This window comes from Ranitomeya imitator, chromosome 1 (genome assembly GCF_032444005.1).
Source record: "Ranitomeya imitator isolate aRanImi1 chromosome 1, aRanImi1.pri, whole genome shotgun sequence".
Classification (NCBI taxonomy): Eukaryota; Metazoa; Chordata; class Amphibia; order Anura; family Dendrobatidae; genus Ranitomeya; species Ranitomeya imitator.
In genome coordinates, this window is record NC_091282.1 from 157,978,550 (window position 1) to 157,995,325 (window position 16,776).

Genomic DNA, 16,776 nt, shown 5'->3' on the forward strand with positions numbered 1-16,776 from the left:
TGACATGGCGTCCGATCTCAATTCCAGCCAATTTTACATTGAAAAAGTCAAACGGCGCTCCTTCACTTCCAAGCTCTGCGGTGCGCCCAAACAGTGGTTTACCCCCACATATGGGGTATTGGCGTATTCAGGAGAAATTGCATAACAAAATTTATGGTTACATTTCTGTTTTTACACTTATAAAATAAAAAAAATGGTTCTGAATTAAAATGTTTGCAAAAAAAGTTAAATGTTCATTTTTTCCTTCCACATCGTTTCAGTTCCTGTGAAGCACGTAAAGGGTTAATAAACTTCTTGAATGTGGTTTTGAGAACCTTGAGGGGTGTAATTTTTAGAATGGTGTCACACTTCGTTATTTTCTATCATATAGACCCCTCAAAAAAGGTGTTGTAAAATTGGGAAATTGCTGGTCAACTTTTAACCCTTATAACTCCCTAACAAAAAAAAAATTTGTTTCCAAAATTGTGCTGATGTAAAGTAGACATGTGGGAAATGTTATTTATTAACTATTTTTTGTGACATATCTGTCTGATTTAAGGGCATAAAAATACAAAGTTTGAAAATTGCAAAATTTTAAAAATTTTCGCCATATTTCCATTTTTTTTCATAAATAATCGCAAGTAATATCGAAGAAATTTTACCACTAACATGAAGTGCAATATGTCACGAAAAAAATATCTCAGAATCAGCAGGATCCGTTGAAGCGTTCCAGAGTTATAACCTCATAAAGTGACAGTGGTCAGAATTGCAAAAATTGGCTCGGTCATTAAGTACCAAATTGGCTATGTCACTAAGGGGTTAATCTTCTCTGCAGCCACTATTATATCCGGTATCCAGTTCAGCATGAAAAATTTGGTGAGAGATCTCTTTAAAGGGCTTTATTGCATATCACACAAAGATTTACATTTACCTTTCATACTTTCTTGTAGAAGTCCTTTCTTGAAGTAAGCAAGAGCCAATCCAGTGAGGTCATCAAGCGCTGTCAGAGGCGTAGAACTGTAGGCTTTAATGGCTTCATCATACTGACCTACAGCACTGAAGAACAGAAGGGTCATTGTCATCTCATCATTCAAGTTTGCTTCAAATACAAATGTCAAAATTAAAAACACTTTTTACTCCATGATTTCACCTCATCTGTTGACTGAGGAATATTAAAACTGTTTAACTTTCCTTTCGTTCCAAACTTCTTATATAGAAGGTATCCTATTTATTATTATACATTTATTCAACCATTTCCTCTACTTAATGTGGCTCTGTACATGCCTAATTTTGGTAAAATCTTAATTCTTTTACTCTAAATGTGCAGCCTTTACAAATACATTTCTATGTGTTGTCCTTGGGTTCCTATTATAACAATGAGTAACCTGCACAAAATAATATTTAGGGAAAATTGTTTAAAAATTAAAAAGAGGGAACTCTGAGAAATCACGAGGCTAAGAATAGGTATGACATATATACCGGAAGATTTTCCAATCTATATGGCAAAAGTAAGCCACACAATATAACATGTAACTTTTGGTGATATTTTTTGTGCTCAAAAACATAAAAATAAAATAAATGACACAGATTGCATAGAAAGTTGAGTTAACATTCTCATCTTGAAATCAAATCTGTGAGAAACTTCTATAAGGCCATTCTGGTAGGAAGAAGTGTTCATCTACTCACAGGATAAATAATGAGGTCAATAAGTCCAACCGCTGGGAACCCCACCGATCATCATAGTATGTGTATATGATAAGTTATCGCATTTCCATAGGTCACCCACAGATTGTGAGAAAGGGGCACTTTAATCCCCATAACTATGGATTAGCAGGGTGCATGTCCGACACCACTCTATTTATTCTCTATGGTCCTGTCGGAGTGATGCGCTCTGGTATCTCTCGTAGTTGGGTAGCGAATAAAGCGAGCTGTGGTCAAACAAGCATCATGCTGCTCCATTATACATACCATTACATGTCATATGCCAGTTGTAAACAGAAGAGAACAGAGTCTCTACAAAATTTCTATAAGACTGTTGGTGGCCAGTATACGTCTGGCCTCTAAATCTGTAATACACCCTGTAGCCCTTATTTTACTAATCATCATACCACATTATTAGGATCTGGCTGAGCTGCTCTATTATTGTACTTTTGAGACAATGATCACAAAAATAATTTACCAAAGTGACCGTCCGTAATGTCGAAGTGCAGAATTATAATGGTCTTTGTCTTCTGTATCTCGTAGAATGGACATTGCTCTATGAAGACAAAATGGAGAAACATGAACCTATCACACAAACATCTTGAAAGTGCAGAAGTAATTGCATCCCATGTAGATAACACTAGAAATATAGATAGTAGTCATTTTCTAAGACTCTGTTCACATGATCTCTGTAGTTGCCATTTTTGCCTTACGGACCCACTGACTTATAATGGGTCCATGAGGTTCTGACAAAGCGCTCATCAATTTTTTACAAGAAAAATAGTCTTACCAAATTATTTTTCCCATAAAAAAAGAAATCAGATAGCTTCTAATGGAGAAGCTAATCGTGCACAACGGTTGCCAACTTGATTTTTCAAGACAGCTTATGAAAAAAATCACAGACAGCCTATATTTTTTACTGATGCATTGGAAAGCTATAATAAATAATTAACAGGATTGTCCACTACACAAAAAAACCCTTCTCAATCCTCATGTTTCCTGTTTGTAAAATAATAACACTTAATACTCACCTCCGATGCAGTTCTATTGGTTCTAATTCAGTGGTGTCAGCACTGGCTCTCCTAAGAATCGTATAACATTGATATGCCACATGATCCCTGCGGCCAATCAGTGCTGGCTACATTCTCCTCGCCTACAGACATACATCTCAAGGAAACAAAAGAGTAACAGCTCTCATTTCCTCTGAATGTATGCGACTTGGCTGATGACGAGGAGTGTGAAGACAGTGCTGATTGGCCGCAGGGGTTGCATGACATAAAAATGTTATGTGATCCCCGGGAGAACCAGTGCCGACACAGCTGGAACAGCACCAGAGGGGAGTATTAACGTTGTTATTTTACAAAGGGGAAGCATGAGGATTGAGAAGGGGTTGTGTGAGTAGTGGACAACCTCTTCAAAATTTTAAGTGACATCCGTCTGCAGCCCATAATTCTCATACTAGCTAGTTTCACTGTGAAATGCTGAACCTAAACTCAAAATAATTTGTACAAGTTCCTCCAGCTTTAAAAAAAAAATCACAGATGCATCAATCATTTTTTCTACGGATAGAGGAAAAAAAGGTGCTTTTATTTTTTAAACACTGTCCAAGAATTGCAGGCCAGTCAGCAATCCTACTGTGATCCAATCCGAACATAAAGTGCCACATACACTAAAGGAAATATAATTGGGCCTCGTGTTCATCTTCACACATTTCCTTACTTGTTGTTTATTCGTATTAAACAGACAGAACTGTTCAGACTTTCAAGCATTTAAAACCTACTATAACATTTGGAGAGTCAAAGATCTTAAGTGAAGGTGGTCTCATTTTCCGGTGGACCTCAACGCCAAGACCATCAGATCTTGGCATCAGACCACCAACTAAAACCAGTTTTAATGCAGAAATCCGAAAGTGAAAAGGTTCAGCAGTGAATACTAAGTATGAGTCTCATTACCTCCTAGATAGCCAATACATAAACTAGAGTTTATATTACCAGGAGCAGCAAAGTCCTACATGAAGAAATCATGGCTGGAGCCCTAACTGGTATGGGCACCACTGAAAAAAGGACATGCAGGCTGCCCTGTTCTCATACATGATCACAGCCTGCCTCCAACATCAACTACAAGCTCCACAAAAAACAATTCCTATTCTAAAAACCTTTGGCCACTGCAATAGATTCGTTTTTAGCTGTGTATCAGTTGAAGGGGCAGTTTATTAATGTGTTTCTAAAAAACGCAACTTATGCACTACACAAAAAGGTACCGTAATTGCCAACATTACCTCTCGTAAGCCTCCTTTGCTTGTCTCTTTAATTTTAGATGTTCATTTAAATATCCCAGCATCCCAAATGCGGTTGAATCACTTTGTATTCGCTCTAAGGACAGAACACAATGTATTACGTAAGGTAACGCTTCTGTTACAAATGTCGATATTTTTTTTAGTCAAATCATTTCTACATAAGTTACCAGAAAATACCCCTGAAATACAATAACATGAACCGGAGTGAGATTTCAGGGACACGTTACCTGTGTATTTGCTCAGTGCTAGATGAGCCGTAGTGATAGCATTCATCTGGACAATGTTATAGCGGTACAGCTCTGTGTTCCTATTGCTTTTATCCAGGAGGGTCATACAGACCCAGTGAGCATATCCTTTTGCTCCCTCGGTCTAAAGAAGACAAATAAAACAATAATTAATGGTTTTCAGAGTTGGTATACTGTTTTTTTTATAAGTCCCGATGCACAGCTAGCTAGAATTGGAGATATGCACACTTTAATATCAAATGTGATATAACCATAATGCATTAACCCCTTAGTGACAGAGCCAATTTGGTACTTAATGACCGGGCCAATTTTTGCAATTCTGACCACTGTCACTTTATGAGGTTATAACTCTGGAACGCTTCAATGGATCCCGCTGATTCTGAGATTGTTTTTTCGTGACATATTGTACTTCATGTTAGTGGTAACATTTCTTCGATATTACTTGCGATTATTTATGAAAAAAACGGAAATATGGCGAAAATTTTTTAAATTTTGCAATTTTCAAACTTTGTATTTTTATGCCCTTAAATCAGAGAGATACGTCACGAAAAATAGTTAATAAATAACATTTCCCACATGTCTACTTTACATCAGCACAATTTTGGAAACAATTTTTTTTTTTGTTAGGGAGTTATAAGGGTTAAAAGTTGACCAGCAATTTCTCATTTTTACAACACCATTTTTTTTAGGGACCACATCACATGTGAAGTCATTTTGAGGGGTCTATATGATAGAAAATAATGAAGTGTGACACCATTCTAAAAACTACACCCCTCAAGGTTCTCAAAACCACACTCAAGAAGTTTATTAACCCTTTACGTGCTTCACAGGAACTGAAACAATGTGGAAGGAAAAAATGAACATTTAACTTTTTTTTGCAAACATTTTAATTCAGAACCATTTTTTTTATTTTCACAAGTGTAAAAACAGAAATGTAACCATAAATGTTGTTATGCAATTTCTCCTGAATACGCCAATACCCCATATGTGGGGGTAAACCACTTTTTGGGCGCACCGCAGAACTTAGAAGTGAAGGAGCGCCGTTTGACTTTTTCAATGCAGAATTGGCTGGAATTGAGATCGGACACCATGTCACGTTTAGAGAGCCCCTGATGTGCCTAAACAGTGGAAACCCCCCACAAGTGACACCATTTTGGAAACTAGACCCCTTAAGGAACTTATCTAGATGTGTGGTGAGCACTTTGAACCCCCAAGTGCTTCACAGAAGTTTATAACGTAGAGCCGTGAAAATAAAAAATCGTTTTGTTTACACAAAAATGATCTTTTCGCCCACAAATTCTTATTTTCACAAGGGTAACAAGAGAAATTAGACCACAAAAGTTGTTGTGCGATTTCTCCTGAATACGTCGATACCCCATATGTGAGGGTAAACCACTGTTTGGGCGCACCGCAGAGCTTGGAAGTGAAGGAGCGCCGTTTTACTTTTTCAATGTAGAATTGGTTGGAATTGAGATTGGACGCCATGTCGCGTTTGGAGAGCCCCTGATGTGCCTAAACAGTAGAAATCCCCCACAAGTGACCCCATTTTGGAAACTAGACCCCTTAAGGAACTTATCTAGATGTGTGGTGAGCACTTTGAACCCCCATGTGCTTCACAGAAGTTTATAATGTAGAGCCGTGAAAAAAAAAATCGCATTTTTCTACAAAAATGATCTTTTTGCCCACAAATTTTTATTTTCACAAGGGTAACAGGAGAAATTAGACCACAAAAGTTGTTGTGCAATTTCTCCTGAGTACGCTGATACCCAATATGTGGGGGTAAACCACTGTTTGGGCGCACCGCAGAGCTTGGAAGAGAAGGAGTGCCGCTTTACTTTTTCAATGTAGAATTGGCTGGAATTGAGATTGGACGCCATGTCGCGTTTGGAGAGCCCCTGATGTGCCTAAACAGTAGAAATCCCCCACAAGTGACCCCATTTTGGAAACTAGACCCCCCATGGAACTTATCTAGATGTGTGGTGAGAACTTTGAATGCCCAAGTGCTTCACAGAAGTTTAGAATGCAGAGTCGTGAAAATAAAAAATATTTTTTTTTTCCACAAAAAAGATTTTTTAGCCCCCAAGTTTTTATTTTCACAAGGGTAACAAGAGAAATTGGACCCCAAAAGTTGTTGTCCAATTTGTCCTGAGTATGCTGGTTCCCCATATGTGGGGGTAAACCACTGTTTGGGCGCACGGCAGAGCTCGGAAGGAAGGAGCGCCGTTTTGGAATGCAGACTTTGATAGAATGGTCTGTGGGTATTATGTTGCGTTTGCAGAGCCCCTGATGTACCTAACCAGTAGAAACCCTCCACAAGTGACCCCATTTTGGAAACTAGACCCCCCATGGAACTTATCTAGATGTGTCGTGAGAACTTTGAACGCCCAAGTGCTTCACAGAAGTTTAGAATGCAGAGTCGTGAAAATAAAAAATATTTTTTTTTTCCACAAAAAAGATATTGTAGCCCCCAAATTTTTATTTTCACAAGGGTAACAGGAGAAATTGGACCACTAAAGTTGTTGTCCAATTTATCCTGAGTAAGCTGATGCCCCATATGTGGGGGTAAACTACTGTTTGGGCGCACGGCAGAGATCGGAAGGGAAGGGGCGCCGTTTTGGAATCCAGACTTAGATAGAATGGTCTGTGGGCGTTATGTTGCGTTTGCAGAGCCCCTGATGTACCTAAACAGTAGTAACCCCCCACAAGTGACCCCGTTTTAGAAACTAGACCCCCCCAAGGAACTTATATAGATGTGTGGTGAGAACTTTGAATGCCCAAGTGCTTCACAGAAGTTTATAATGCAGAGTCATAAAAATAAATATATATATATATTTTTCCACAAAAAGGATTTTGTAGCCCCCAAGTTTTTATTTTCACAAGGGTAACAAGAGAAATTGGACCCCAGAAGTTGTTGTCCAATTTATCCCGAGTATGCTGATGCCAAATATGTGGGGGTAACCCACTGTTTGGGCGCACGGCAGAGCTCAGAAGGGAGGGAGCACCATTTGACTTTTTGAGCGCAAAATTGGCTGTCGTGTTTGGAGACCCCCTGATGTACCGTAACAGTGGAAACCCCCCAATTCTACCCTAACCTTAACCCTAATCCCAAACCTAACCCTAATCCCAAGCGTAACCCTAATGCCAACCCTAACCCTAATACCAACCCTAATCCAAACCCTAACCCTAATCCCAACTCTAACCCTAACTTTAACCCCAACCCTAACCCTAGCCCTAAGGCTGTAATGACCAGAGGTCCGAATAAGATCCAGTGAGTCACAAACCAAGACCAAGGCAGAAATCTCCAACGGTATTTACTCAAAGGCAAAATAATCAAGGTAATATGGAGAATATTAAGGCAGATGCACCCCAAAGATACACTAGCTCAGCAGCAGCTGAAATCACTGTGCCACTCCAAGGTCTCCTGAGAACTGTATACTACAACAGACTAGTAAGAAATTTACCTAACAGGCAACTAAAAACAGGAACAAGTGTAAATTGAATGTAGTGTTATCAAGGGGAGGCCCTGGAACGGCACACTGAGTATAACTTACACAACTCTAATATAAGATACACCTCTAAAGTAACAATTTAACACTCTGAGCAGAGATACCCGGGTATCTATAACTATGGTACCGTATCCTGAGATGGATTTCCTCTCAGGCAGGAATCCGCACAGGCTGCAGCCAGTCCATATCTTCAGCGCCAATAAGTTACAGCAAGCTCCTCTTGTCTTGTCGGCCGATGCCGAGCCCAAACGCCGGGGACTTAGTTAGTGGTCTCGCGATGTTGTCTCTGCTTCTGTAGCTCCTAGGAATGCTTCCACGACAATCCGTCCGTCTCTGTATCAGCAGTCTGTCCAGACTTGTTTCTCCACTCAATGCACAGGGAATCCACAGACTTCCAAATTCGCACTGGGTTCTTAGTAAAGTCTCAGTCTTTTCTTAGATAAAGGGTTAGCTCCTCTCCAGGAAACGTTAGCAACACAAGTCTCTCACAGAGTTAAATAAAAGGTTAGCTCTTCTCCAGGAGAACGTTAGCAACAAAAAGTCTCTCAAAAGCTTCTTTTCCTCCAAAAACACTTGCAGTAAATCCACACACAGTCTCTTTTTAAGATCTCACAGCAGCTTCTGCCTTTGCTTCCCCCTTTTCTTTCTCAGCTCTCACTTCCTAGTTTCACTTTACACACGAGACACTAGACCCCACCCCCCAGCACACATTGTCTCCGGGAGTTTTGCACGGTCCGTCCTCTGCTGCAACAGGCAAAAACCACAGGGTCCTAGTGCCCTCTCAGTGGGACTACAGTTCACCCTCTTACATGCCACCCCACTAGAGGTTGGCGTCCTCGACATACCTTACCACTCAAATTCATCTTGAGCATATCGCTGAGGCGGTATTCCTGACGTAGATCGTGTAGTTCTCCTGAGTCCTACATCAACAGGTGCGACCTTAGAGGGAGCTAGAGTCTCTTCCGTGGTCGTGTTAGTGGGCGTAAGTGGAGTTGTCACCTCCTGCGGCTCGATGTCCTGTGATACAGCGTCAGGACCAAGCAGTTGACCTGATGCACTCTCCTCAACAACATCCTCCATATCCCCAACATTCTCATCACCCGAGGCCAGATCGGTCACAGGGAGCAAATAAGCAGGCGCAGGAGTAAGCACACCATCAAACTCAAGATCATTCAGAGCTTCCGCCCCTTGAAACATGGCCTCTGGCTCTAGGGGGGTAGGCGCCGAATCTTCAAACCAGCACCGCTGTAACATGTTATGATGCAAATTACGGGTTGGCCCCCCTGTCCCCACCGGTTCGACCTCGTACACTGGAATCTCAGGGTTCACCTGTTTTTTTTATCAGATACGGTATCGCCTCCCATCGGTCACTCAGCTTTCCTGACCGTCGTTTTGTCCTCACCAACACTCTGTCTCCCGGAGAGAACAGCTGTTTGTACAGGTCGCGTGTCCTTATGGACCACCTGGTGAAGGCGGTCGCCCACCACCTGATGCACCACCCTCAACCGCCGCCGATGCTTTCGTACCCACTCGGATGCAGTCCGAAGGGGGGCGGAGGAGGGATCTGGCATGTTCAAATCCTCAATGTCTCGGCCAGGTCTACCAAACATCAACATGTGTGGTGAGTAACCAGTAGTACTGTGCACCCTGTTATTGTAAGCCCACATCAATTCGGGGAGATACTCAGGCCAGCATGTCTGTTGCTGACTCTCTAAGGACCTCAACATTTGCAACAGGGTCCGATTAAAACGCTCACACGCCCCGTTACCCTGAGGGTGGTAAGGCGTTGTTCTCGACTGCTCGATACCATAGAGCTGGTGCAACTCTTTCATCAGCGTCCCCTGAAAGCAGGCCCCTTGATCTGAATGTATTCTCTGCGGACACCCGAACACTTGGAAGAAATGTCGGCACACTGCCTCAGCCGCCGACTTGGCCGTCTGATCTCTTGTCGGCACCGCTACAGCATACTTGGTAAAGTGATCTGTCATCACCAGGCAATAGGAGTACCCTGACGTAGAGTACCCTATCAACACGTAGTCAATCATGAGTAGTTCCAGTGGAGCTGAAGTCTTAATAGACTGTGTGGGAGCCCACTGCTCAGGGCTTTTGTTGAGCCCACAAATTCGGCACTGCCGACACACGTCGGCCACCATCCCTCCCAACTCAGGGCAGTAGAGGACTCGCTGCAACCACTGAAGTGTCTTTTCACTTCCAAAATGGGCCCCCTTCTCATGCGCCTCACGAGCGACCACTGGCCCCATCCCCACAGGAATTATCAGTTGGTACCGATGCTGCAGCTCCGATGGCAGGTACACCTTACGATACAAAAGACCTTGTTCCACACACAATTTATCCCATTGTCGAAGGAGTTTCATTCCTTCCATGGACAACTGAGCCTTGTCCTGTGCACTGGGCCAGGCCTTGTTTTGTACCCAACGGCGCACAAGTGCAACGTCCGGACACTCATCCTGGACTCTTGTCCAATCTGAGGGTGTTTTACCCAGGACACAGGGCATCCCGGTGGCCACCCCACTTGAGTGTACCACACTTTGGAAGATAGGTATTTGCCCCAAAGCTGGAGTTTCAGTATCCTCAAGTTGTTCGTCAACATATTCCCCGGATGACCCAAGGGGCACTCTTGACAATGCATCTGCATTGCCGTTCTCTCGACCAGAGCGAAATTTAATGCGGTAATTGAACTTGGCCAGTCTGGAGACCCAACGCTGCTCCAACGCCCCCAGTTTTGCATTCTCTAAGTGAGCTAGCGGGTTGTTATCTGTCATGACTAGCACCTCAGCTCCTGTTAGATACTCGGCGAAGCGTTCTGTCATTGCCCACACCAGGGCCAGCAATTCCAGCCGGAATGAGCTGTAGTTAGCCGGATTTCGCTCGGAGTCTCTTAAAGATCTGCTGCCATAAGAAATCACTTGTTCTCGGCCGTCCTGCACCTGTGCTAGTACTGCCCCCAACCCATGAAGACTACCATCGGTATACAACAAAAAAGGGGTGTCAAACCGGGCGTAAGCCAGCAATGGGGCACTCGTTAGGGCGGTTTTCACTCCATCAAATGCCTTTTTCTGTAGGGGCCCCCATGGAATGGGGCGATTTCGAGGACCCAGCGCTGTCCCTCTCAAAAGTTCATTCAAGGGACTCACCACTTGTGAGAATTTAGGCACAAACCGCCGATAGTATCCTGCTAGGCCCAGGAAGGCCCGCACTTCTCGCAGGTCACAAGGAGGTGGCCACTCTTGTACCGCCTTAATCTTACTGGCCAAAGGTAGTACCCCGTCTGGGGTCACCAGATGCCCCAAATATTCAATCTGGTTTCGTAACAGTTGACATTTTTTTGGCTTTATTTTCAGGCCGTAGCTCTTGAGCCGCCGGAGAACTTGACGCAGCTTCTCCAGATGATCTTCAAATGAGGTTCCGAACACCACAATGTCGTCTAGATATATCAGGACTGATTCAAAATTTAGATCGCCCAAGCAATGTTCCATCAGGCGTTGGAAGGTTCCCAGGGCGGTAGCGAGGCCAAAGGGCATCCGGTTGAACTCAAAGAGCCCCATTGGCAAGACAAACGCCGTCTTGGCCCGATCTTTTTCAGCCATTGGGACCTGCCAGTACCCGCTTGCCAAATCCAACGTTGAGAAATACTTGGCCCGACCCAGGGCCGACAGGGATTCTTCAATACGGGGTAAAGGATATGCGTCCCGTACGGTGTGGGCATTCAATTTCCGATAGTCCACACAAAATCGGAGTGTCCCATCCTTCTTGCGGACCAAGACTACAGGGGCCGTCCAGGGACTCCGGCTCTCTCGGATCACTTGGTTGTCCAGCATACTGGCCACCATGCTCTTCACCTCTTGATAGAGCGCCGGAGGAATTTGACGATATCTTTCTCTAATGGGTGGAGTATCCCCCGTTGGAATCTCATGCTCAATCGTCTGGGTACACCCGAAGTCCTCTCCATGTCGGGAAAAGGTCTCTTGATATTCCCACAAAACTCTCTCCAACTGCTCCAACTGCACGGGGGTCAGCTTCTCCCGATCCACTCCCATCTGCTCCATGATCAAATGAACATTCCATTCCTCCGTAGGAGGTTCAGTCCGGCCTACCTCGACCGCGAATGTCCAGGATGACTGTTGGTCTGGTCGCAATTCGAACCCTGCATTTTCCGGCACCTTCTCTGCCGGCACGAACAGTTCAGCCAGTATGGTCCCAGCGGGAATTGCAACAGCTTCATCTAAAACATTGATGCATCGGACCGGCACTCGTCCATTCTTCACAATCGCCAAAGACCGGGCCACATGTACCTTGGCAAATGAGGAACCCTCTCGGGCGGGCTCAAGTAGCACTTCAAGCCCATTCAATCTCTGTGCAGCTCCCACAGGCAGCATTAAGAGTTCCTCTTGTCTGGGTCCCAGCAGGATCGGGGCCCTCGAAGTCACTCACACCCGGCCCACCCGGCCACCTGGGACCGCACTTTTCAGCAAGTTGCAACTCAGCACTAGACGGTGTAGAATTCTCTGTGTGGGTCGGTGTCTTGTCGCACGGGCCCAGTATCGGGGTCCTTCACTGGCATACATCTGGTGATTCAAATCTCGCAGCACGTTCATTCCGAGCGTCACTTCCATCCCTCTTCTAGGGGGGTGATCCACCAGTACTACCCCTTTCTGCCCCAGCTCTTGACCAAACATTTTTAGTTGCATCCACACGATCCCTTTGACTGACAATTGACCATTATTTGCGGCGGTCAGTCGTATCACTCGGCCATCCTCTGGAATCACTAGTCGACTGAAGTATATCTCATATACTTCTAGAGGCATTATAGTACATTCGGATCCCGTGTCAACCAAGCACCTCATCTTCCGCCCTTCAAACTCTGCTTCTATCACTGGACTACATGCAAACAAATCTTGTTCATTCCGTCGAGGGCTTTGTGTGGGTGGGGCCGCTGCTGCTTGCCCTCTCATGGCAGCGGCCGGAAGTTTAAAGCCGGCGACGGGGTTTCTGGGGCTGTAAGCGCCCGGCAGTAACGCGAGATGTGTCCCTGGCGGCCACACTTCCAGCAGGTGATTGTTCCTCGTGGGCGAGGGCTTGACTCATTCTGATAGGACGACCTGGCCATTTGCGGGGTCACCGTTCCAGGGGGCGGGGCAGGAGGTTCCCGTGAGGGGGTAGAGGCGGGATCAACTGTCAGTTGAGACAATTTCAGCTTCAACTCCTTCACCTCAGCACGCAAAGCTTGTACCACGCTTACCACCCCCTCTCCCCCCGACCCTGATGACCCACCTTCCTCCAGCTGGGCACTGTTCACTGACCCCTCGGGAACATAGGCTGATTTCTCTTCCCTTTCCACTGCAGCTCGGTAAATCTGCCAGAAAGATAACTCTGGTGCAACCCGGGCCATTTCCAACAGTTTGTCCCGGAGAAGTCTATTGGCTAAACCGGTGATGAATTGGTCCCGGAGCAAGCGGTCTACCTCCCGGAACGCCCCCATGGCCCCCGGGTCTAGTCGCTGCATCTCATTCAACATCTCTTGCAAAATATTAGTGTACTGCATCAGGGACTCACACTCTCTCTGGGGACGATTAAAGAATAGGGACCGAAGCTGGGCCACACGCGCTCGGCCCCCCAAACTCCCCTCTAACAGTTCCAAAATCTTTTCTAATGTATCCCTCTCTGATTCTGGGCGCACCATCACCATACGCCTAATATCACCCTCCAGTGCATTTAATGCCAGCTCAGCGCGTAACGCGGGGGTCAAATTACACATGCGCAGAATACTCCGGATTCTCTCAGCCCAATCTTGCAACGCCATATTGCGCCCATCGTATTTCGGAATGTGCTGAAGTAAAGCTCCTACAGGCACATACCCTCCCGGAGTCGCCGCGGCTGCCAGGGGAACCCCAACCCCCGAGGAGGATGCGGATACAGCGGGGTCATTTCCACCCTCGCCCTCGTCCATGACAAACACTGGATCCTGCCGACTACGCCAAAAATGTAATGACCAGAGGTCCGAATAAGATCCAGTGAGTCACAAACCAAGACCAAGGCAGAAATCTCCAACGGTATTTACTCAAAGGCAAAATAATCAAGGTAATATGGAGAATATTAAGGCAGATGCACCCCAAAGATACACTAGCTCAGCAGCAGCTGAAATCACTGTGCCACTCCAAGGTCTCCTGAGAACTGTATACTACAACAGACTAGTAAGAAATTTACCTAACAGGCAACTAAAAACAGGAACAAGTGTAAATTGAATGTAGTGTTATCAAGGGGAGGCCCTGGAACGGCACACTGAGTATAACTTACACAACTCTAATATAAGATACACCTCTAAAGTAACAATTTAACACTGAGCAGAGATACCCGGGTACCTATAACTATGGTACCGTATCCTGAGATGGATTTCCTCTCAGGCAGTAATCCGCACAGGCTGCAGCCAGTCCATATCTTCAGCGCCAATAAGTTACAGCAAGCTCCTCTTGTCTTGTCGGCCGATGCCGAGCCCAAACGCCGGGGACTTAGTTAGTGGTCTCACGATGTTGTCTCTGCTTCTGTAGCTCCTAGGAATGCTTCCACGACAATCCGTCCGTCTCTGTATCAGCAGTCTGTCCAGACTTGTTTCTCCACTCAATGCACAGGGAATCCACAGACTTCCAAATTCGCACTGGGTTCTTAGTAAAGTCTCAGTCTTTTCTTAGATAAAGGGTTAGCTCCTCTCCAGGAAACGTTAGCAACACAAGTCTCTCACAGAGTTAAATAAAAGGTTAGCTCTTCTCCAGGAGAACGTTAGCAACAAAAAGTCTCTCAAAAGCTTCTTTTCCTCCAAAAACACTTGCAGTAAATCCACACACAGTCTCTTTTTAAGATCTCACAGCAGCTTCTGCCTTTGCTTCCCGCCTTTTCTTTCTCAGCTCTCACTTCCTAGTTTCACTTTACACACGAGACACTAGAACCCACCCCCCAGCACACATTGTCTCCGGGAGTTTTGCACGGTCCGTCCTCTGCTGCAACAGGCAAAAACCACAGGGTCCTAGTGCCTTCTCAGTGGGACTACAGTTCACCCTCTTACAAGGCTACTTTCACACTTGAGTCGTTTGGCATCCGTCGCAATCCGTCATTTTGGACAAGAAACGGATCCTGCAAATGTGCCCGCAGGATGCGTTTTTTGCCCATAGACTTGTATTGCCGACGGATCGTGACGGATGCCCACACGTCGCGTCCGTAGTGCACTGGATCAGTGTTTTGGCGGACCGTCAGCACAAAAAAACGTTCAATGTAACGTTTATTTGTACGTCTCATCCGCCATTTCTGACCGCGCATGCGTGGCCGTAACTCCGCCCCCTCCTCCCCAGGACATAGATTGGGCAGCGGATGCGTTGAAAAACTACATCCGCTGCCCACGTTGTGCACAATTTTGACAACGTGCGTCGGTATGTCTGGCCGATGCATTGCGACGGCCCCGTACTGACGTAAGTGTGAAAGAAGCCTAACCCTAAATTTAGCGCCAACCCTAACTCTAAATTTAGCCCCAACCCTAACCCTAAATTTAGCCCTAACCCTAGCCCTACCGCTAGCCCTAACCCTACCCCTAACCCTAGCCCTAACCCTACCCCTAGCCCTAACCCTAGCCCTAACCCTACCCCTAACCCTACCCCTAACCCTAATTTTAGCCCCAACTGCTCTTCTCCTGCCGGCCGGCAGATGCGCCCGCCATTTTCTTTTGCCCAGAAGATGCCGGCGGCCAGGAGGAGCAGCAGGAGGATCCAGGGACACAGGTGAGTATGATAGGGTCCCCGAATCCCCCTATTTCTCTGTCCTCTGATGTGCGATCACATCAGAGGACAGAGAGTTACACTTAGCTTTTTTTTTTTTTTTTGCGGTCGCCGGTAAACAGTTAATTGCCGGCGATCGCAAAACAGGGGTCGCTAAAACCGACCCCCGATCATGCTCTTTGGGGTCTCGGCTACCCCCGGCAGCCGAGACCCCAAAGACTCTCGCGAGGCCGGCCGGCGGGCGCACTGCGCATGCGCCCGCCATTTTCAAGATGGCGGCGCCCACCGGGAGCCACGAGGAGCATCGGGGGAGATAGGTAAGTATTGGGGGGCTACCTGGGACCCCTTTTCTCTATCCTCCGATGTGCGATCACATCGGAGGATAGAGAAATTAAAAAGAGATCGCGTTTTTTTTTTGCGATCGCCGGTAAACGGTTAATTACCGGCGATCGCAAATGCGGGGTAGGTTAAAAACCCCTAGAATCATGTTCTCTGGGGTCTCGGCTACCCCCGGCAGCCGAGACCCCGGAGAAAATCCGACTCTGGGGGGCGCTATTTACTTTTTCCACAGCGCCGTTAATTAACTGCGCTGTGATTTAAGTACCCTTAGCGGCCGCCGTTAAAAGGCGTATCGGCGGTCGCTAAGGGGTTAAATAAAATATACAACAACACTGAACAAATAGTCATCCTGCAGTGGCCATCATGAGACAAGCAGGTTTTACTCCACTCCTCTGACTATGTTAAAGGAAATAGAGAATGTATACTCACTTTTGTCTGTAGCTGGCGATGACATAGCGGACGTCACAGCAGAACCTACAGGCTATGTGCACACGTCAGGATTTTCTGCAGAATTTTCCTGAACAAAACCGGACTTTTTCTGCAGGAAATACGCATGCGTTTTTTTCACGTTTTTTGCGCATTTTTTGTGCATTTTTTTCCAGAGCTTCCCAATGCATAAAACAGCAGCAAAAACGCGAAAAATCTGCAAAATTAATGAACATGATGCGTTTTTTTCGCGGAAAAAAAGCATCATGTGCACAAAAATTGCAGAATGCATTAAAAATGATGGGATGCTTATGTATGCGTTTTTAAGCATTTTTCCAGCGGAAAACGGCCGAAAAAAACGCGAAAAATCCTGAACGTGTGCACATAGCCTTAGTCTTGGTTCTTATATAGAGCTGATCTACAGAAGGTCTGTGAAGAATTTGCAGTTCTGGTTCACACAGGGCACCTGGTATCGCTGAGCGCCATATATTTATGGTGATCGG

At 45.6% G+C, this 16,776-nt stretch overlaps 1 protein-coding gene across 1 annotated transcript in view; it reads right to left on the reverse strand.

The window, feature by feature from the left end:
- SKIC3 (SKI3 subunit of superkiller complex) overlaps positions 1 to 16,776 on the reverse strand; it is a 237,132-nt gene that overhangs the window by 89,587 nt on the left and 130,769 nt on the right. The window contains exons 26-29 of the mRNA XM_069751930.1: positions 4,204 to 4,345; positions 3,959 to 4,052; positions 2,159 to 2,236; positions 911 to 1,035 (exon numbers count right to left, since the gene is read on the reverse strand). Of these exons, the coding sequence (XP_069608031.1) occupies positions 911 to 1,035; positions 2,159 to 2,236; positions 3,959 to 4,052; positions 4,204 to 4,345 (439 nt within the window). The remainder of the gene's footprint in view (positions 1 to 910; positions 1,036 to 2,158; positions 2,237 to 3,958; positions 4,053 to 4,203; positions 4,346 to 16,776) is intronic.